Source organism: Cavia porcellus, unplaced genomic scaffold (assembly GCF_034190915.1).
Source record: "Cavia porcellus strain 051 isolate PalLab524CR breed Dunkin Hartley unplaced genomic scaffold, mCavPor4.1 scaffold_29, whole genome shotgun sequence".
Lineage (NCBI taxonomy): Eukaryota > Metazoa > Chordata > Mammalia > Rodentia > Caviidae > Cavia > Cavia porcellus.
In genome coordinates, this window is record NW_026947512.1 from 36,750,106 (window position 1) to 36,773,009 (window position 22,904).

Consider the following 22,904-nt stretch of genomic DNA (forward strand, 5'->3'; position numbering starts at 1 on the left):
CATGTCCTTACGCATCCCTAAACATCACCCAGCAGTAGACTCTGGAAATCACCACACTCCTCAGAAGTGACTCCGCATAAACTTATCAAACCAAAATCCCTCCAAAGCTTCAAGCTCATCCTAAAATTGAATGCAACCCTAAAATAATTTACTAAAATAATATCCTTAAGATGTTAACTATGTTTTCACTCTACGAAGATAAACATAGCAGCTTTAAACTTACATATTAATAAAATCAATACAGTCAACAATATTTTTCAAAAGTGTAGAAACCATCACCTTATTATTCCTGTGAGAAAAACTCTTGTGAGTCATTGGACTTGAAGTGTATGAAGCTTAATATTGGTTAATAACTAAGGGAAAGAAAAAGATGAACACCTAAAACCACAATAGAGCATTTTCTAAATATAATGGCAAATGAAAGGTGTCACTGTTGTTTCTTGAACTTTCTTTACATCATACTCTCCAAAATAAACTCCTTTATTTTTATATAAGAACTATATAAAGTCTGAAAACAGCTAAAAAGATGAAATATGTCAAAGTAAAAGGAAACATTTTGACTCATATATGTCAAAAACCTATATCAGAAGTGCTTATTGCTTAATTTATCCCAGCTATGGATATTAGCACATTCTTTATAATAAAATGAATATTGTGCCCTAAATTTCACATTTGCAAATACAGATTAGAATGTGATCATATTAATTATATGTTGATTATAAATTGCTTCAAAAATAAAATACTTCTATACCCAAAATAGTGCAGTATTTTATATTAGTAGTTTTCTACTTATAGCTAAATAAAAATTAAAGGTAAATGCTAATTAGTAATTCACATCTTAGTGAAATTATTAGTTTATTTCATTGTAGATACAAAAAAGAGAAACATCTTCTTTTCTCAACAATATTAACATAGTGTTGTAAGTTTCTAGAAGTTCTTTTATACTTGAGTTTAGTTTCCTAGTAACTTTAAATAGTAAATAACATTAAAATAATCTATAAAAGGAATGCTTTAGCTGTGCCCCAATACAGAAGCTACTGTCTGCTGTCTTGTGGTTACTGAACAACCTAAACTTAAGAACTGAGTTTTTACTTAATTTAGTTTTAATTAATTGAAACAAATTGAAAGACAAGCTGCCAGACAACTCAGATGCCGAAATAACACAGCATTGGAAGTCCCAGACAGAGGAAGATGGATCCTCTCCACCCAGGAAGAAACTAAAGTGAAAATAACCAGTCAAACAGGCAGTCCTGTTTGACTACATTGAGACAACTAAGATGCTGTGTTCTCTTGCACCCAAATTCCCACCACTCTGACTCCCTGAAACCACAGTCGCACTGAAGCACAGTCGCACTGAAGCGCAGTCACTCTGAAGTCAGAAGTCAGCAAGCCCGACGGAGAATGGAGCCAGCAAGGGACCTACACTGACCTGTGGTGAGTGCTGGGAGTAAAACCCTTCCGCAGGAAAGGGGCACCAACGGGATGACATTTTGGAATTGGGTAGAACTGGCAATAACAAGGAACAGCAGTGACTTCAGTCAATTGTTCCCATCCCAGATGAGATTGGTGGGGTATGCTTGACCTGGGTTACGCCCCTGGCTGAGATGCAATAATTTGTCCCAAACCAATTCCCTATGTGCAGTGCACACTAACACAGTGAAGGCCTCAGCAGGTTGACTGACCCAGAGGGGAGGAGCCAGCATATGCTGCTCCTATTTGCACCTCAATAACACAATAGAGTGCCCCGGATCAATTAGCCAGCATGCTTCAGAAGAACCATAACCAACAAGGAAAGGAACTGGGACCTCCTCTATACACCTGTATAGAAGAAACAAAAAATATGAGAAGAGGAAGCAATAAGAAAAAGTCCCCAGGCCCCAACCCTGAGAACATCAATCCAGAAGAGGTAAATACAAAAGAGACTGAGGGCAGCAAACATGCAATATCAGACACAGCATCAGTGGACATAAAGAGATATCTTTGGGACCTCATAGATGAGTTCAAAAATCAAATATTTAACCAAGTAAAGCAAGATATAAGTAGATTAATAAAAGAAATGCTAAGCACCTCTCAAGAAGACACCAATGGAAGAATGGAGGAGCACAAAACAAAGAGAGAAACATTTGATGATGATTATAAAGAAAACATAAAATACATTAAGCAGTTCAAAGAGATTACCAGGAAATAAAAAAACTGAAAGCTGGCAAAACTGCTTGAAAGAAACAAAGGATAGGCTATTCAAACTGGAAGACAGGTTTGCAATGTGTGATCATGAAAGGAAAAATTTCTTAAAAATAATAAGGAAACAGGCAGTAACAATACAAAGGCTAGACGATGACAAGAGGATCTATAACTTAAGAATAAAGAATGTGAATGAAGAAGCAGGGGTACAAACAAAGGAACTACAAAGGCTATTCACAGAAATAATTAAGGAAAACTTCTCAAGCATAGGAAAAGGAAATGATATTCGGATGTATGAGGCATGCAGAACTCCAACCACCTACAACCAAAACAGAGCTACACCCAGACATATAATAATCAAGATCCCAGAAATTCAATATAAGAACAGAATACTAAAAGCTGTCAGACAAAAAAAAAAAAAAAACAGTTTACTTGATACAGACCATCAAATCAAGAAGAGCTAGGACCGAAGTATTCTAAGCCCTGAAAGAAAATAACCTCCATCCCAGATTGATTTACCCTGAAAAACTGTCTGTAGAAATAAATGGAGAAACAAGATGATTCCAAGACAAAGAGGAACTTGGGGAATTTGTGACCACCAATCCAACCCTACAGAAAATACTGAAGGACATTTATTCTAGAGAGAGAAAAAAGTGCCAGGATTCCAGGAACAGTGGCAGAGAGGCCTCAATAAACGGAGCAGAAAGTGGAATGAAGAAGAAAAGCAGACAACTGATGGCAGAAAAAGAGCACAACATAAATGAGGCAGAAAAGATTGGTTATAATATAGATGGCCTTGATACACTTTAAAAAAAGGAAAAAGAAAAAAAAAAGAGAAACACAGCCAGAGGTAGGATCCACTGAGATGCTCTTTATAGGAAATATAATTAATCTGAAAAAGGGTTTATGGACCGAAAATCAAATATGAGGAAATAATGTTCTGTGTGACAGAGAACCAGAAAGTAATAGGGTCAACTAAACTAGTACTTGTGGATAGGTTGGAAAGACAGGCTTTAATAGGTAAAGGAATACAACTAGAGATCAAGTCCAAGAGGGGAAAGGTTCAGAACCACTTTGGTAAGTAGCAGGCTTCCCCCCAGTCTAAAAACTGAGACTGGTGGTGAGACTCAAAAATGCATAATGCACCCTGGGGGAGTGAAAGGGGAGGAATAGTCTTAAAAAAGATGGCAGAGGATATTGTTAATAGTGTATTAGGATTTAAAACCTACATTATTTATACCACTCTGCTTAGAAAGATTATATTCTGTCCCACTTTGTCTACTTGCACTAGATCTGAGGGCACAGACAACTATCCCAAAAATAACAGGATATAGTACAGTAATCATCCTTAATTTCCTATTAAATTAATCTGGAGCCCTGTATAACTTATACTGTTTTACCATGAATAACCTTAGTTAAATCTAGTTTGTTTGTTTGATTGCTGTTTGGTATCGACAGATTTTATTCAAAACTGTTATGATTGATAGTATCAACTCTGAGAATATAGGCAACTACACTGAAGATGACAAGATTCACTACGATACCCATTCTGGTTTGATTATTACCTGTTTTTGAAGTTTCACACCATCTACAAAGTTTTGTTTTTATTAATATTATTATGTATTCCTATATTCAACTATACTATGTTTGATGATATAGACAATTCTGTTGAAGATAACAAGAGACAACACAGTAACCATTGTAGAATATCTTGTACAGTGGTTTTATATGACTTTTTCATTTCATGTGTTTATAGGAATATGTTTTGTTTTGTCTTGCTTTGATTTGTTTCTCCCTCTAATATAGAAAGATAGAAATACATGTTGAGATTCATGCATGCGTAAAAACCTACAAACAGTTTACAAGAACTGATCTTATAATGCTTGATGCAATGAACAACTACTTTGAAGAAAAAGAGACACTACAGTACCCAGTGCTGATTTGAAATTCAGCAATACTATTTCTCTTCGTTCAGAATGATTTTAGCCTGATTTGGTTTGTTTAATCTTTACATAAATGAAGGTATGGATAACTGCATGTATGTCTAAGTGTATAGGATTGATAACCATATTTCTATGTTGGATAGTTGAACAGAACTGTTTGCAGTCTCACTTTGAATCTGCACTTTATATGCTTCACTTTTGTAACTTGAACAACTATTTGTAAGAGGACAATATGTTAGTGATTTCTTACTGTTTAGTTTTTCTTTGAAAGTGTGTATTATTTCTACCCTTTTTCTGTTTTGTTTAGTCTTTCTTCAAATAGAATTTTAAAAAATTAAAAAAGAAAGACAAGTTGCTTTATTATATTGTTGACGTATTGAAATGACAATACTTTACATATATTCTCAAAATTAACTGTTTCTTTGAAACTATGTATGTGGCTGCCATTTTATATATAATGTATACATAGTTTGTTTTTGTGGTCCTGGAAGGAAACACAGGGCCTTCCTCATACTGGGGTAAGTACTGAGCTACATCCCTAGCACTCACACTGCATTTTTGCTGTACAACACTACCTCTGAATGATCACTTAGTTCAGTTATGTAGGTTTTATTGTATGCTGTATTGTTATATCAAAGAGACTTTTACAAATTCTCTAGCTAGAGGCATAAGTCAAGTTGTTTTAATTTACTAAAGGCATAAATTATTGACTTTTGCTTAAATAGATAAAGTCTGCAAACAATGCAATTATCTATGTATAAAATTTAATACATTAGTTTATCTGTTCTATCCTAAAACAACAACTGATCTTCCGATCTCTAAATTTACCTTTAGCAGAATAGGATTAAACTAAGCAAGCATTATTAAACTTGATCAATTTTTAGAAATAAACTTCACAGAGTCAAAAAAGCTTTAGTCTCATGTACATATGCAGAGCTAGAGGCTGAGAATAATGAAAATGACTGAAAGTATATAAAGACGTACTTTTAAATTTACTGCCCAACATTAAAAATAAATAGTACTCTAAAACTCCTCAGCAATTTTTGCCTTAATCTGACAACCAAATGGAAAGAAATGTAAAATAAATGACATGATAAAAAAATTTCAGTGAATGTTTAAATCTTTTTTAAAAAACTAATTACACTAAAAGACACATTTCCATAAATCTCCCTTAAAATATTTCTCATCATTTTGAACATGATTATCCCATCATTCCTGCCACTTTCTTGAAGCAGTTCTGAAAATTTTCTTTAATGAGTCTGACTTTGTGAAACTTAGATTCTTTTTTTAAAACCTGAATTACAGTCAATTAATTGCAGTGGAAACATTCATGTTCAGTATTCTGATAATCTTTTTATCTGTATAATTCTACTGAAAGCCACACTTTACAAAATTCCAAAAGCTACTTTAGATAGCAAAATATGCACTGAGAAAAACAGAAGCATGTAAACATTTATAGTAAATGTTGCTCCTGCAATAAAAGTTTTTTTTTAAATATAATCTCAGCATTATGGTGATAATTATGTCAAAAAATGAATTCTTTGAAAGCAAGATTTGGTAAGATTTGGAATAAAAATCCCATCAGTAAAGAGAAATTAATTGTGGATCACACTATGTTTTCTAGTAAATATAAGACAGATGGGGGTAGCAGTAGATTAAACTGAACCTCTAATCTTGAAGGATTTAGAGAAAAAAAAGAACCCATTTAAATCCTAATGGGAAGATGTTTTTCAAATGAAGGATCAGAGAACCCTGAATGCAAGTTTAGAGCATGCATAATCCCAAGCCGTATCGTTTTCTTCTAGTCAACTCTCTTCAATGTTTCTATTCTTGTCCTTCATATCCACAAAATTAATCTTCATATCAGTTATGCTCCAGGTACACCTAACTATAACTAATATGAAACTTTTTGGTAGGCTCATGCCCAATTTCAAAAGATTTCTTCTTGCATTACAACACTTAGTCTAACATGAGCATATCCTACTGAATTTTGAGGTTAAACATTAGACTGTTTTTCCACACGAATACACATGACAAATATGTCATAGTTGTGTAGTTTGTCCTTTTCTTACAAAATTTAGATGTGAAACTCAATTGCAAGCTAACCAAAAATTTATAATCCTCAGTTCACTTTCTTAGAACATGGTTGGCAATTTTATGGCCAAGAAAACATAATGCGCATGTGGAAACCATTAAGTTACATTGAATCTAATTTAAAGCAGTGTCCAAAGCAAGTATTAAATAAGTCAGAAAAATTTCAGAGTTCATCAGTGACATGTGCTGGCCTTCATCACTTGTAGAAAATATGGCAAGGATATCCTGAGAGACAATGAGAATATTGCACAGCCCAAATCTCAAATTCCAAAGTTTAAAAAAAATTAAGAAGACATGCAATCCAGATAGTGCGCTATGCTGTTCCCCACTACACTGTGATCACCACATAACCTTCGAGGAAATGGACTACAAATTAATGATGTGACGATCTGCTCCAGTGTAGGTGCATTAAAGTTATGACAACTATCTCCATGATTTCAGGTGCTAACCACCTGTCAGGCAGACGTTTAACATTTAATAACTGATCTTCCAATTCATTGATGCTACTTTCATGCAAAATAGAACTTTTCTGGGTCCCCAGAAGAGGTCCAGTTTACCTTACTCCAAATACTCACAAAGAGTATATTATTCACCGGATACTCTGTATTTTGAGTAGTAAATCAGAAAATGTTGTGTCTTAATACTATAACAAATTCAAAAGGTTTATAATTCACATGAATTATAATGAACAGCAGTTCTTTGAAAAGAGGAGTCGAGCAGAAACAACTAACATAATATAAAAAGTGTAACATAAAATAGAATAGCGTAACGTAACGTAACATAAATGCCACCTCACATTATCGGATTACCAGATATGGCATTATCAGATAATGGATTATCAGATATGGCATTATCAAATGCCACCTCGGATTATCAGAAGACATGTGGAGGTACACAGGATTAATAAGAGGGAAGAAAGAGACGCTGAAAAATGATACTTTTGCATTTCCAGTTTTGTTTGTGGTGTATTTTACTCTTCGTACTTCTTAGAGAATTACTTCTTATCTCCTAGGATTCTGTATCTTTCTGTTATCATCTCTTTTCCCATAAGATTGTGTTATAGTATTAATTAAGATTAGTATTATAGTCCTGGACAGGATGGATTTCTGCTCTCTCCTAACAGATGTTTAGAAAACAAGACCCAGAGGAAGCTAGGACAGAGGCTGAGCAGCTCCTGAAGGCAGTCATCACTTGCTCATGCAAGGACTCAGCATTCACCTTGTCTATACTTCCTCTGGCAGACCTTTCTCTCATTTGTGCTGATGATCTGACCATTCTTTATTTTTTTCTGCACTATTTAGACATTGCCTACTCACCAAAATTTCTTTCTCCCATTCCAAATGTTACACACGTATTTTTTCTTGCCTCCTAGCATATTTGTTATTATCATAATTACTAACTAGTCACTGGAGATATAATGTTGAAATTCTTTTTATTTAATGTGATTAAAAATATATTCATACAGCCTTTGGTATCATATCTTGGCAAACACACACACACGTACTCAGACACACATATACATATCAGGGCTAGGGATGTAGCTCAATGGTAGAGTACTTGCCTTGTATATGTGAGGCTTTGGGTTTAACCCCAGCACTGCATGAACAAACAAACATGTACATCAATATGATCCATATTTTTTAACTAATAAAAGCATTTCAAGACACGAAGGTATCATATAAGGAAGTTTGAAACAGACAAGCGCTATGTTGCTTTTAAAGCTAGAAGTCATTAAACAAAATTGATGAAATACAATTTTAGATCATCAAAAAAGGAGCAACAACATATATGACAGAATAGATAAGTAAACATTATTAAAAATCAACATTTATATAGAAAGATTGAGACTTGCCTAAATGTTTACATGAGAAAACCAGAGGGACTTAACTGATGACTAACCTAGTATTCAATTATAGGATCTGCCTGCCAAATAAAACAGATATCAGCCTTCTGCACCCCCCAGAGCCCCACAGCCATTGCTCCAGGGGAAACTTCAAGTATTATCTGGTGGCAAAGGCCAGAGTCCAAATCTCTAGCTAATTATATTCAGGTTTGGGCCGCTGATAACTCTCTGGCAGGTATTCAAACATCTGACAGGGTAAATGGATGATATATAAACATCAATTCCACTACTAAACTCCATGATTCTCCTTGAAATTTTTTAATAGCCTAAGAATGAAAGATAATTTTGGAGCAATAACTATTTTTGATCAATTTGGACTGTAAAAACTCCCTAATTTTGTATTATATCTGTTTTTAAAGCCATTGTATCTGCAATGGCTGTAGATCAAGAAACATTCTCAGAAGAATAAGCATTTTGACCTTCATCCATGCTATAATCTGAGGCCAGACAGAATCCTATATAGTACTTAATGTAGGAATCAAACAGTCCCTTGATTGGCTAAGCAGCACACGTAGAGAGAACCTTGGCCATCCAAGTTAGTGGGTGTTATTTTGCCACAGGAACTTACAATATTAACTCAGCAATAAGTCACATATTTACTCCTAAAAACATTCCCACACAGTTACACTTTGGAAGGAAAGTCAACAAATTTCCCAGCATCATCCACATGCTTCCTATTAGACACAAGTGTATTCTGTTTCAAAAAAAAAAAAAAATCCAACAATTGGAATATCCTTCTATACTCTGTCCTTGGAAGTCCACCCAGAAGACAATTAAAAGAAAAACCACTATTTTGTTCTCAGTAGGACACACAAAATTGAAAAAACAATCGTTTATGTCCTTTACTCTTATTGTTGAAGATGCAGGTTTGTTTGGACTTTAGGGAACTTTTACTCTAGCAAAAAATGCTACAGAAAATTCCAGTAGCAGACTAGTAACAGATGCTTCATTAGGACCCAAAGAAGTTAGAATTCTAAGAAGAAAAATAATCAAAACATTACCAACAAATACATGCAGAATAAATAACACTGCATTGCAATCTCTTAAAATGAGTCTTTTTTTTTTCTGTCCAGTTAATGTGAAGTCACTCTCTAAACTCACCATACTAGTAGAACATGCACCAAGGAAAGGGAGTGATTTTCTATTTCTAATTAATTATGTCATTTGCTGCTCAACAATTTTACTCAGACCAATTACTCAAAGTGATTGGAATATAGTAGAGATAAAAATGGATGCAATTCAAATGCCAACTTCAATACCACTCGTTAGAAAATAAGTTCATTTTGTTAATCATAAAAGTCAGCCTTAGACCAACATCTGCCTTTGATTTTTTTATTTTCCTGCTTTGAAGTAAAACACAGAGAAAAATTATATAAATAAATATGTTAATTTGATTAGACTAATAAGGTTACTTAAAGCAATATTTAGAAGGGAAGTAGCGGAGAAGTAAAAAAACTAGCTTTGGCATTAATTGCCTCCAGTTTCATTTTGCAATCTATTTGTTAATTTTGTGAACTAAAATGTTTATTCTCGTATCTCCAGACTTGAGTTTCCTCATTTTTAAGAAGGAATAGTAGTATTTGTGTAGGTTTGGAATGAAAAAACTAGTTTGAAAAACTCGTGAAACTTTTCACAAGGTATATGTTCCTTAACTGCTGATCATTTATGGCATCAATAATTGTTCACTAGTTCCCTTAAATGCCTTAGCAGGTCTGAGGCAGCAGTAATAAGAGACAATGTTAATCAAGCCTAAACTTCAGGCTGCGCACCATTCTACTGTTCTTGAAGCTTTTACATTTATTATTAGTTAGACTCCTCTCATACTTTCTTCCCTGTATTAAATAAGTACAGTCCCTTTTCCCTCTATAACATATATTTCACAAACATGTTGATATAAAATATACATATTTATATATTTATGCATAAAATAATTATATATTTCATATTTTCAAACTTAGAGTAACAAACCTTAAATGGAAATTAAAACTGCTTTGTAAATGCTAAATCAGGATCAGTATCAATACTAAAATCAAATCTTGATAGCTTTACATTATATCAACCTGTATGCTAACATATAATCCCTTCCCTTTTCAATTTTGTCAGTTTCTTATTTTATTTATTTATTAAGTGTATTGTGTTTTTCAGTAATAAATCAGTTTGATTTTTAAAAATTTTATATGAAAGAATTCTTTATAAACCTAGAAACAAAAAAGCAGTTTTATTTAGTATCATGATATACAATACTACCAATTAGCCGAGGTGCATCCAAACTGGCATTGTAAGTTATTCTTCTAAAATCTGCATAATTATGTCTTCTTCCTTGTAACAGTCTTGGCCTAGTTGGCCATGGTGTTTCACATTCTCCCTTGGCAATAAATTCTAGTACCTGCTGTTCTTCTTGAAGAGCAAAAACTTTTTCACCAAACCTTAGCTTGCTGTGCTGTAAGCTTATTTATTCTTCTACTTTGATTAAAGAACAAAAATAATTGGATCACATCCTTATCTACTTCATAATTTTAATTTCTTGTTCTATTCTCATGCTGTTTCCCATATATTCAGTCTTGTTTCTGTTTTCTTTTAAAGGTTATTTGTTAAAAGATTGTACTAAATAATTGAATTGCATGTGCAGCTCTTCCATTTGGGAGATTAAATATCTATATAAAAACTATAATTGCAATTCTGTTATTGTAGAAATAGCTTAGTTTTTATCTTATTTTCAAGTGTTTGACTAATGTGCTTTTTGTTCTTCAAAACATTTGGAAAAAAGGCTTAAGAACTTATTAGTGCCAATACCATTTTCTGAAAACCAACAAGCTTTATGGTTTCTTATAAAGAATGTGACCCAAGGCAGAACTCTGCACTGCATATTTACAAGCATATTAATTCCCAAAGCTCTGTGTGATCTGAATACCATTTGGTGTCATTTATCTTTTCTTCTTTTCCCTAGAGAAAGAGTTCATTTGCTTTTCAAGTTACTTTTCTGTATTCCAGATGAAAGAGAAAAAGGAAAAGGAAAATAATGTAATAAATTTAACAATTTATGTAGTGAATTTTGCAAAAATTTTTGGAAACTTTTATATTATTTTGTCTCAATTCCATATCTCCGTAAGAAAAATACCAAGCTTGATGCAATGTTAATGAATGATTTAATTTATTTCAAACTACATTCAATTCTCTTGTTTTCAGAACTAATACAAATATGAAAGGAACACTTTTAATATTTACTTTTTAACTAAGATAGATTTTTGTTTTTCACATTTCTGGGGAATGAACCCAGGGCCTTTCCACCTACTTCACTCCCTTTTTAAAAAATTCTCACTAAGGTTTCACTAAGTCTATAAATTGCCCAAGCTGGGCTCAAATTTTCAGTCTTCCTGCCTCACCTTCCTAGAGTGCTGCAATCTACCACATAACCGCTAAAAACCAAAGTAGTTTTAATAGTACAGCAATGCTCATTGGTCTTGATACCAGTGATTTGGGGGAAATAGCAAAATTGATAGAAAAGGAAGTAAAGATGATCAGGAAATTATATGCAAAACAAAATTCATCACCCAGCACTAAAATGTTATTAAATCTATAAAGTTTAGTCATGCAAATTTATGAAGTAATAAAATAGTCTCAAAGCAAATAATAAGGAACAATCTCTTAGACTGAGCATTAAGTGCTCATACAGCTAATGTCTTAAAAAAGGGTAATTCACCTAAAACCTAGAGAGTCAAACTACTTCCAATGTATACCAAATATTTAGAATAAATATTTTGAAGGAAGCAAAAATAAATATTTGATTTCTTTCTTAACTGGGTGTTCTAATTAAACCTCTCTTTGATCTCACAGCAAAGCAAAGATGTAGTTTGGCCAGATGAAGCCTCTAGAAAAACAGAACCAACTTCAGTTCCAGGCAAGAAAGCTTTTTCGAAAAAGAATACAATTACGACCCTATAGATTATTTGTATCAGGTTCAATTCCAGAGGGTGGCAATGAAGAGTCCTAGAAAGAGAATCAATGGAATATGAAACAGGTATCAAGATCCTTCTCCCCAGACACAAGAAGGATTCATACTAGGATCCTTCAGAACAAAAGAAAGGAAGAATAGGAGATCAAGAAGGCAGCAAGGGCTCATTCGGGGATGTATGTCTTCTCAGTCTGGTAAGATTTGCAAGAATATAGCCCAACTTTACAATGAAAAACAAAGCATAAATAAATGTAGTAAACCCTGTTGTAGCATTCTGTTAACTAGAAATCACCATTACTTGCCCCTTCTGAATCTCTATAATTTGATGAAAAGTGGCTAGGTTGTTAAGACATCTTTGAACCATCAAGTGTAAACTGTATTTTGTAGTTTACTGTTAATGAACATTTTTATAGGAACCCACATCAATGGCATTCCTTTCTTCAACAGCTATTACAGACACGGCCCCTCCCATTAGAAAGGGTAGTGTTACAAGGTCCTTGCCCTGAAGAATTCACAGTAGGGGAGGAATACATGAATAGTTAAACAATAGCACAACACAATTCCTCATTTCTATGAATCGTACACACTATAGAAATTTCTAAAAAGTGTATTTTTGAGAATCTAAACATTCAAAGTAGCAAAGAATTTGTTATACTGGAGAAAAGAAAGGTGAATAATAAATAAGTAGCAAAACATGACTAAAAAATAATGATGCGGTATGAGAGGAAATGGAAAACTCCTTACAGAAAAGATTATGAGAAGTTCAGGAGAAAAGAAAAACAGTCAAGGAATATTTCTAAGAATTTGTTTGCATATTAACTCAATATAACTCAATTCAGTATGTGATTCTCAAAAAAATAAACACATAAAACAGAATCTTCCTTGAATGTAGGTTTGGTTTCAAACCCAATTCCCCAATTATATTTGTGCACTGTACAGTTGCAAATTGAGTCATTCACCTAACAATGAAATCAATCATGTCTTATACTTCAAACTCTGATTGAACTGTTAATTTGCATATTGTCATATATTGATTCATTCATGCATATATGCACGCATGTATTCATTCATGTGTTCATTAAAAAGTGAGTATGTTCCACTTGCCAGGTATTTTACTAGAGAATTTAATGATGTGCTAAATCAGACAGAGTCCTTTACCATGAAACCCTAACTGTTCTGTGATGGAAAAAGGTAAGGACACAAGACCAAGGCTGGAGGATAGAGGATGTAGTATTCAAGATGAAACTCAAGGATTAAATTTAATCTCAATAAAGGGGTATGAAAGTGATGATGAAGACAGAACTTTCCTATGCAAGAAAACAGTATGTACACGAATCTCATGAGAAGATAGGAGAGGACACAGCTATGGGGAGGTGCTTTGCGAGCCTCCTGAGGGACAGCACAGAGCCTGGGGCACATTGTGACACTACAGGAAAAGTTAGATAGGGGAAAGCCACACAGAACCACGGGCAGAATTTGAACAAGTAAAGGGACAAACAGATAACAACCTTAGGCAGAAACGTTCAGATATTTATATTAAGATTCTTTTGTCTGTACAACAAAGGCCTGAAAATAAAAGCAAGAGTAAATGTAACAAATTTTCTTAGATTTCTCTTTAAGTCTGAGCTAACAATGTAGTACTGGGACTAGGATGGTGCTGATACAAATGAAGAGAAATCACAGTATAAAGGATGTTTAGCAAGTGAAAAACAAGACAATGAAAGTTTGGACTCAGGAAGTAAGTGACAGAGATATTAAGAACAAATCAGATATCTAGCTGGACATATATACCAGAATACTACAGGAATCATTCACAAAGATAACAGAGAGAGGCAAAGACCAAAGATCAATAACCAAGTCTGGGAGACCAGAAAAGAAACATTCATGTACTTCATTTTAGAGGATCATCTTGACAAGCAAGAAACTAAAAAGGAATCGTCCCTCGGAGAGGATGGGCAAAGATGAAAAACATATATATATATGAATACAGATGTTTTACCTAAGGAGGAGATATAAAATGGGTGGGGAGAGGGTTCCAAAACCTAGAAGGAACCCCAACAATTGTAAGTCCAGTAGAAAAAAATAAACATTCCTGAGACGTTAAACAGGAAAAGTCCAAAAAACATCAGATACAGATAAGGGAAGGAAACGAGTCAAAAAGGATGAAGAGGCAAATACTATAAAAAATCTCCAAGATTCCAACCCCATAAAAAGATGAATGAAATGCTATCATTGTGTTTAGCAAAATGGGTCCCCTTTTGCTAAAAGCTTTCTGATAGAATGAGATGAGTGGGAACCAGATTGAAATAGTTTGAGCAGTAATGGCAAGGGCTTCGGGATAGAAGAAGAATGGCACTGAAGACAATTTATTTGGCACTGAAGGAATTGAGAAATTTGTAGTTTTGTTTTGTGTGATGAGATTGCATTACTTATTTTTTGGACAGACAAACATTTAAAAGTCAATGACAATTTTTAAACAATTAGGAGAAACAATTTGATAGTGTTAAGAGCCTGAGAAAAGCACAGAATTCAGAACAGGGAGAAAATAATGATGGGATGAGTGCTAGACACAGGACAGCTCTGGCCAGCGTAGGGATGTAAAGGGCTTCCTTTGTACATGTCTGTGTGAGACAGCAGATGTGACGTCACTTGCTCAGAATGGACCACTTGCTAATATAGCCACTAGTAAGACGAGGGTTGTAGGAAAAATTCATGAAGAGTGCAAAAATTGCAATTGTCATTAAGAAAAATTGGGCATTTAATTGAAGGAAGAAATATAATAGTATCACTGGTACATTAAAAATTCATTTGAGAGAGGCAGTTATGCATTCCTACTGAATTCAATCAATGTTTTGAGACATCAACAGTATTTGTTCACTAGGGACAAGCATAAATACTACAGATAATTCAAGTTATTCAGGAATGGGATTTTGCCTTTTGAACACCAAGGCAATGCACACGGGAGTTTTTAAATGATACATCTCTGAACTGGACTGTAAGAAAGTGAAAAATGTAAAGGCCTGATGACTCAGAAGGAAGTTTTGAGGCAATCGACTGGGGTATCCGGTGAATGTACAGGAGGAGATGTAGTACAAGAACCTGCACAAGCTCAGCAGACAGCGAGGTGTAGGGGTGAAGGCACAGAAATCAGTTACATGGGAGATGGAACAGATTGTGATGTTTGCAAGGTCCAAAGTATGTGAGAACAGAAGACCAAAACAAAAGGAAAAGGTCACTGAAGATGACTAATAATAGATCAAGGATCTGAAGAATCTCTGCCCTGATTAGGTCATTCTCATTAAATCACAATCCAACTACCAACAGTCTACGTGAATGATAGATAATAGCCAAAAATCTGTAGATGACAACCCCAGAAACCTTTAAGGGCAGTATATTGAAACAGTCTAGGAAGAGAAAAATTCTTAAATGAGTAGAGTCAGAGATAATCTTTAAACAGTACCAAGGAGATGGAGCATACCAACTCTGCCTGAAAGCTCGATTTTCAGGGTAACAGAGCTTTGAGGCAGAGTTGGTATGCTCCTCTATGTAAAGTATGTTTACAGTAAAAATGTTATATGGTCAATTGATAGCATAGAGTATTGAAATTACCTTCGTTGTGTCATTGATGTTGTAATTATTAACTGTCATTGATGTCATAATTATTAACTTTCTTATTTTTCTAAGTGAAGGGACTCATATAGAGTAGGGCTCAGGAAATTTTTCTAAAAAGAAACCACACAGTGTCTATTTCAGTGTCTATCACTTCAGATATAGAACTCTCCCATGATCAGGTAAAAGCAGCATCCAAAAATGCAGAAATAAAGGTGATACTTTGAATCCATTTTCTTCTATTTCAATATCTATTGTTCAACTCATTCAGGACTCAGTTGGGGAAAAGATAGTGGTATTTATTTTGCGCCTGACAGATTTTAAAAGGAATAAGGAGGTTGCACAGTTTTCCTACCCCCCAAAAGAAAATTGAAATCAAGTCTCACCTGAACATATAGTTCTCTGAGCTCATATTGGAATTTCTTGGGATCTGTGGTAATTGTCACTGGACCAATTTCTGTGAAGATAAGAATGATTTGGATTAATAAACAGTGATCAACGGCACTCAAGACTTTACTGTGTTGGCAAATTCCTTTCTCTCTGTACCACATGGTCATTGATGAATAATGAAGAGTTAGCAAAATATCGAACACTCTACTCAACTTACACCTGCCAGAACACATTATATAATTTACTGTATATCATACATACCTGAAAAAGTAAACTTTCAACCTTAAGAAATGCAAAAGGGGGTCAAAAATGTTACACAGCAAAGAATCACAAGACTCCAGTTTCAGCTCCTTCTCTCCCAGACAGTACGTATCTGTGATCATCAACTTTGTCTTTGTCTATTTCAGTTTTGTCAACTATAAATTCACAATTTCTCTAATGACTGAGATCAAAATAGTTTGATGCAAAAAAAAAGAGAGAAAAAGTCAGAATTCACTGCACTTCTAAGTCTGGAGAAGCACAGATACAAGGAAACTAAGAGTACAAAAAAAATAGTCCCTATAACTTCATTCCTCACAGTTAGGGTGGTTCAGTCCCTGTATCCATTCTCTGTCTGCCTTATATTGACATTACCTTTGGAACTGTGGCTATCTTTGTGACTACCCGGATATACTACGTTAGACTACTGGCTTCAAATTGTAACAGGATGGGTAATCATCTTCCTTGGAAAGCCAGGATTTAATCACAAAGCAAGTTACGAGACAGAGCCAAGATATCACGTTGGGTTAAGCTAGCTATATAATACATACACAAACGCACACACACATTATTTTCAATGGGATACAGTATTGAAATCCCCCAAACTTATTCTCTCTTTTTTTTAAAGAATCAACTTTAAAAATAGATAAATTTAAATTGGCATTTTAAGGCTACCCAATTACTTTCCCCAGAAAGCATCAACATATTTAACTAATAGTAGTAAAGTTCGTCTAGGAATCATGTGTACAGACATAGTATTTAAATTTCCAGGGTGGATGAAAAGTTTTCTATTTTATGTAATGAAGACAGAGACTGCATTTAAAATTATCACGTGCAACTGCAACACAAAATTATAAAGATAGTACATTCAGATGTTACAAAATATTTTTAGCTTCAAAGACCTATTGCTAGAAGAGGATTTTATAACTTCAAAAGGTAATATATAATCAACCAGGCCTTCTGTGACATGCTACAAATGGTACGAAAGCAGACTGCAGGATTTTAAAAATAAAGTTACTCACTTCATTATAGATTAGACACCTAGCAATTTAGAAAAGGAATGGAGAGGTGATTGGGTAAACCTTTTGAAAATTCAAAAAACTGCATCCACACAAAGCAGAATAGTCATTAGCCATGACTTGAGTATATGGAAAATGAGAGAAACTTCCTTCAACACCAAACAAAGGCATACTTTGCAAAAGAATGTTTAATGGTGACCACTATGCCAGACAGTTACATGCTGGTATAAATTGTCAGTAACTTTATCAAGCCAGTCTTCTATGTTGCTTCATGGTATTATCCTGCAGCAATCCTCATGAAGTGTTAAGGAACACACCAAACACTAAGGAAAGGCCCAATCTGCAGAATAAAATGTATACACACAAGAACACTTCTAATAACAAAAATCCTCTGGATATAGGTATATACGCCTTTCCTGCAAGAGCGAAGAGGATCAAGAGTTGCTGTTAACGTAAGAAGAATGATTAACCCTCATTTTAGTTAGCCACAGATTCAAATATACACCTGTTTTCAACAAAGATAGGAAATCTTTCCTCAGGCTCATTAATAAACATTTTTTAAAGCCACACTGGACAGCTGAGTTAAATCTTTTATCAGCTATGAGAAATACTCAGGACAGGTAAGGGCTTGCCAAGCTGTCATATCCCTCCAACTGTAAACCTGCTTTCCAATTTTTAACACATTGAATGATATGACTATTTGGCAAAATTAGCCCTCCTCCCTTTCATAACTTGCTTCTAGTCCAATCTTTCTCCTCACTTAGCAAAGCCCTGTGCCAATGTGTCTTTAGCAATTTTCTCTTCACCCTTGCTGGTTTCATTCCCTTCCCAAACCTTCAATGACACTCAACAGGTACAACTCCATCCTCTCTGGCTGGTTGAAATGGTCTTCTGTTGTCTATAAAACTAAATTTAAATTCTCAAAGGCACTCCAAGCCATCCTTCCTATTTACCCCAACGATAAACTTTGTTAAGACTCCTTAGCACTAAGCTATTTCACCTCCTCTCTTCCTCCCCATGGCTACTCCCTCTTGGCCTTTCATCTACTCATACACCTCTCTCCTGTCTTCTTGAATCCTTTGCATTTGATTTAAATCCTATCTCTTGAATATTTTCTTACTTTGTTTTCTTGATAATGTTGTCTTTAATAAGCATATGGAAAAAGTAAATGTGGGTTACTTTAAGGAGTGTAGAGTGTATCTCCATCTTAATATATTTTATATAGTTGTTTACAAATAAAACCCACATGAGCAAAAGTAAACAGATAAAACAACGATAAATCTCCAAATAGAATAATAGTTCTAAAATGGGGTATGATTCATTATAATTCCTTTATCCTACTTACAAGAAAATTTGAAGCCCAGAGAAGATAAAATCGAAAAATAAAGAGAAAAAGATGTCTAACATTTTCTACACTGAGCAACCTAGACAGCTCACAAAGTTTCCATGTTTTCTAAGATCTTCATCCTCTGAATGATTATATCACTGCTTACTTTCTCCTTCTTTCCTCTGGACCCTAGGTAAGATAGGCCACATTCAAAATTCCTAATTTGATGCAGGCAACACCCAGAATTCTTGGTATTTTATTTCATACATGAAAGAAAATCTTACCTCTTGCTTGACATTACTATAATTAAACACACAAAGAAACCTTGTGGGAAAAATTTTATTGGAAAAGTCCTTCTTGGGTGTATTTAATAAACATGTGGGACTACTACTAGCTATGATTGCCTCTGGTAACATGAATATAACAAAAGGGACCCTGGCCTCAAGTCTCAACAGAACAATGAAGATGATAAAAATGTACAACTACACAACAATGAAGTAAGTGTAGAAACGGAAGTATGAAAAAGAGGTCAGATGGAAGCACTAATAAAGATTTGTTCTCACAAAGAACTGAGATTTCCAAAAAGGTGACAGTTTGTATTTCACGTTAGAGAACAAGTAAGTTCTTTATTCATATTGCTTTCTTTTAATTTCTATACATCAAACTCATAAGGTATTTCCTTTTATCAGATAACTTACTGCCTGTAACTGCCTGTAATTCTTACAGTTCACAGCACAGATGACAGTCAATTCTGGGACGGTCCCTTCCGAGCCTTACCCAACCTCATGAAATAAGACAGAACGGATTAGTGGCACAGACAGTAGGAGCTCAGGTGATAAGCAGCATGTATAATATATATTATTAATTATATAAGACATACATTATGCTTCAAAAACCAATTTTATGTTTAGAAAAACATTTTTGAAACTCTAAGGAGGTCTTTCTTCTTTTCAATAATTTTGTTATTTCCTGTTTCCTAAGGATTTATCAGATGGTTTGGATTTATTTCCAGCATCTCGGCCATTGTTCTCTTAATCTAAATTGCTGGAATGTGCTTGAGAAAATAAAGGAAAGAAATCCACAATGCAATATTTTCTTCCACTGCTCCATTTGGCAAGATCAATATCCAGCTCTACATTTCCGTTTTCCTTTCCACTAACGGATTTCTGATCCTTACAGTTTTTCCACTTTACTCAAGTGGCGTCTTGATAATAAGAGGACAATTCATTGTTCTGAGTGTCTGCCTGATTTTAAAAACAGGATTTATAATTTTCATTCTGTTTTGAAAATGTAGTGCTTGGCTTTGTATTGATAGTTATGAACATTATGTGAAAATAATAAATTATCTGCAAGGGTTACAGAAGGATCAAGGAAATATATACATCACAGTACCTGCCATGGAAGAAGCTGATATATACTTGAAAATTTTAAAAACAGCAAGCTATAAACAATTCAAAGAAGTCTAACTGAGAATATGAGAAAGGCCCAGTTATTACAAACTCAAAAAGATAGCAATTTTTCCCAGCATCCAAAGGGACAGTCCTTGAGCTCTAGGGAAACATACAGGAAGGGACCAGGTACAAAGTGGGTCTTGAAACGAATATGAGATGATTAATAGTGACTAGTTGTTTTCCAACTAAAAATTAATAAATTATACTTCCTGTTTTAGCATACTATAGAACATCAGGTTATTTATGTTTACTGTTTTCAATTTAAGCTATATTCTTTCCAGATTTTTTAATCTTTTTTAATTATATATTATTGCTATCCAGCATCATTTTTAAGTGAACTGCATCAAATTGACTAGAGCAGAACTGATTCCTGATTTTGAGTTGAGCAAATGCCAGTATATTTCAAGAATCATTTAATTCCATACATTCCTCCTAACATAAAAATAGGTAATTTTCTCCCCAGTTTTGGAAAATGAATACAGAGCTTTCATACTGAACTACATCCTCAATGTTTTTTAAACAAATATAACTTCTTTATTATTACATATTTCTTTATTATTGTACAACAGAATGAAAAATAATGTACTGGATTGAATTTAATGCTTTACTTACAAAATATTTAATATATCACTGTATTCCTCTACATGGTTTTAAAAGTATGACATTCCCCTTTAATATAATAATTCACTCTGAAATAGGTGGTATTTATACAATACTATAAGATAGCTTTGTACCTAAAATAAGTGCTTCTTGGTCAAAAATAGAAACAACTAAAACAGTTAACATAAATTTAGCATTTATAATTTGTAATATTAGGCTGACCCTTTTTAAAATTTTTTTTGAGACAGTATCCCTTAAGTTGCCCAGGCTGGATTTGAACCTTCAGTCACCCTGCATCCTTCATCCTCCCAGAGTACCCCCATACTCACCAAAGAACAGTTGATGTTGGACACCTTAATAATTGTTTGGGCAATAAAGAGATATATTTGTTGTAGTTTTTATTAGAGTCACTGGTAAATTTATGTATAGCAGGTTATTAATGTTGATTAAATAGCACCATGTTTCACCTTCCAAAGAGACAATCCATTAATAAATGAGTTGGACCACAACCTTATACATATGTACTCAACAAAACTGCAGCGAGGACACATACAATGAAGATCATTTCACTTCATGGTCTGCTGCTAAATGAGATATAGATAACCTGCTAACATGAATTCAGCACTGTTACACAGCTCTTTAGAACAGGAAGCAAAGAAAAATGCCTGAATAATGGACAGAGGGTTAATGAGGTATACAGGGTAGGATGTTATTGCTTAGATTGGATTTTGGCCAAGGTAGCAGCAAGCACTTTTACAAAGATAGCCGTGGGATTTTTAATGGCCAACAAAATTCAGATTTTCAGTTTTGCGTGTAATCAGAAACAAAAAATGTTGTTTCTAGCTTCACTATATATTTGCACATTGATAAAGTATAATTAGAGAAATACAAGAACCTATAATACTTTAAGTTACTCTATACATTAAGACTTAAATTTTCTAGGGTGAGAAAGGCGCTTTAAAAGCAAACAAAAAAATAAATAGCATGCTCAGAATATTTTTAAATTTAACTAATGATGCTACTATAGGGGAATATATTTTAAATTGTAGAACTGAAATATTTGAATCATTTCAGTTTTACTTGATCTCTTAGAAAATTCTTTAACACTAATATTCTTCTGAACAAGTCCAGCCATTAGTTAGAGATAAAAAATTATGAAAACATAAAATACTGACAAATAAGAAAACATATATACTTGTAAGTCCTTAAAACAATTATCTTTAGAATGGTTAAAATTTTTGTATGTTGAAAAAGAGGCATAACTTCAGCCACAATGGCCTCCACAACCATCAGGCAAAGGTACACAGCTTTTCGATCATGCTTTAAAGGAAAATGTAATCAGTAGTACTAAACAATACTTATGAAGTAAATATTTTATTTTTAAAAATATAGGAAAGACATGCTAAAATAACTATGTACAAGTGTATATATTATGTATATAGTTTTTCTCTAAATACTTAAATTAATTCATTGAACAAATAGATATTACATCCTTAAGGGTAGTTCAAATTATCAAGAGAAAGCATAGGCAAATAACTATGTTTAACAGAGGAGTCTTCATAATAAGGGTCAGAAATGTCTGGGTGTCTCTAGGCAGACTGCATAGATTTATGATCAGAGCAGCTGTATAAGACCCTCCTTTCAATAGGGCCCTTCCTTGAGTTTAATGCTTTGCAGTCATTATACTAAAATAATTGTTCCTTGGATTTGTGTTTTGCAAGTTAAGTTCAATAGGATGATACATTGCTCCAGACTTGGAGTCTTGGCTGATGAGTGGACCTGCCTTCCCTCAACTGTGAGGACAGTGTCTTAGCCACCCCAGATACCCCACATTCTACTTACATGACCTATCTCTGTCCCTGTTGTCTTCTTCAGGACACACAAGCACCCAGCACAATTCCTGAACAGGACATGAAGATGGCCTCACCCACTCCAGACTAACAGTACCACAGCACCGACTGAGGCTATAAGCTTAATACTGCAGAAAGGCAAGCCTTTGACACATTCTCCACTACTCCTCCGAGCCCAGGTGTAAATGTCCCTGGGAATTGCCTCTCCATCAAGGGCTACAGTGACTGACCCCTGGGAAGAGGACATGTCTAGCTCAACTTCACTAGTCCCACCCCTACAGGGGACACAGCAGCTCTGGCAAAGTGTGAGCATAGCCTGCATCACAG

At 34.3% G+C, this 22,904-nt stretch overlaps 1 protein-coding gene across 7 annotated transcripts in view; it reads right to left on the minus strand.

Annotated features, from left to right (window-relative positions):
• The window catches only part of Hmcn1 (hemicentin 1), a 398,189-nt gene that overhangs the window by 277,821 nt on the left and 97,464 nt on the right, over positions 1-22,904 (minus strand). For all 7 annotated transcript variants that reach the window (XM_063240159.1, XM_063240157.1, XM_063240158.1 and 4 more), the window contains exon 2: positions 16,069-16,139. In XM_063240159.1, coding sequence (XP_063096229.1) covers positions 16,069-16,139 — 71 coding nt within the window. The remainder of the gene's footprint in view (positions 1-16,068; positions 16,140-22,904) is intronic.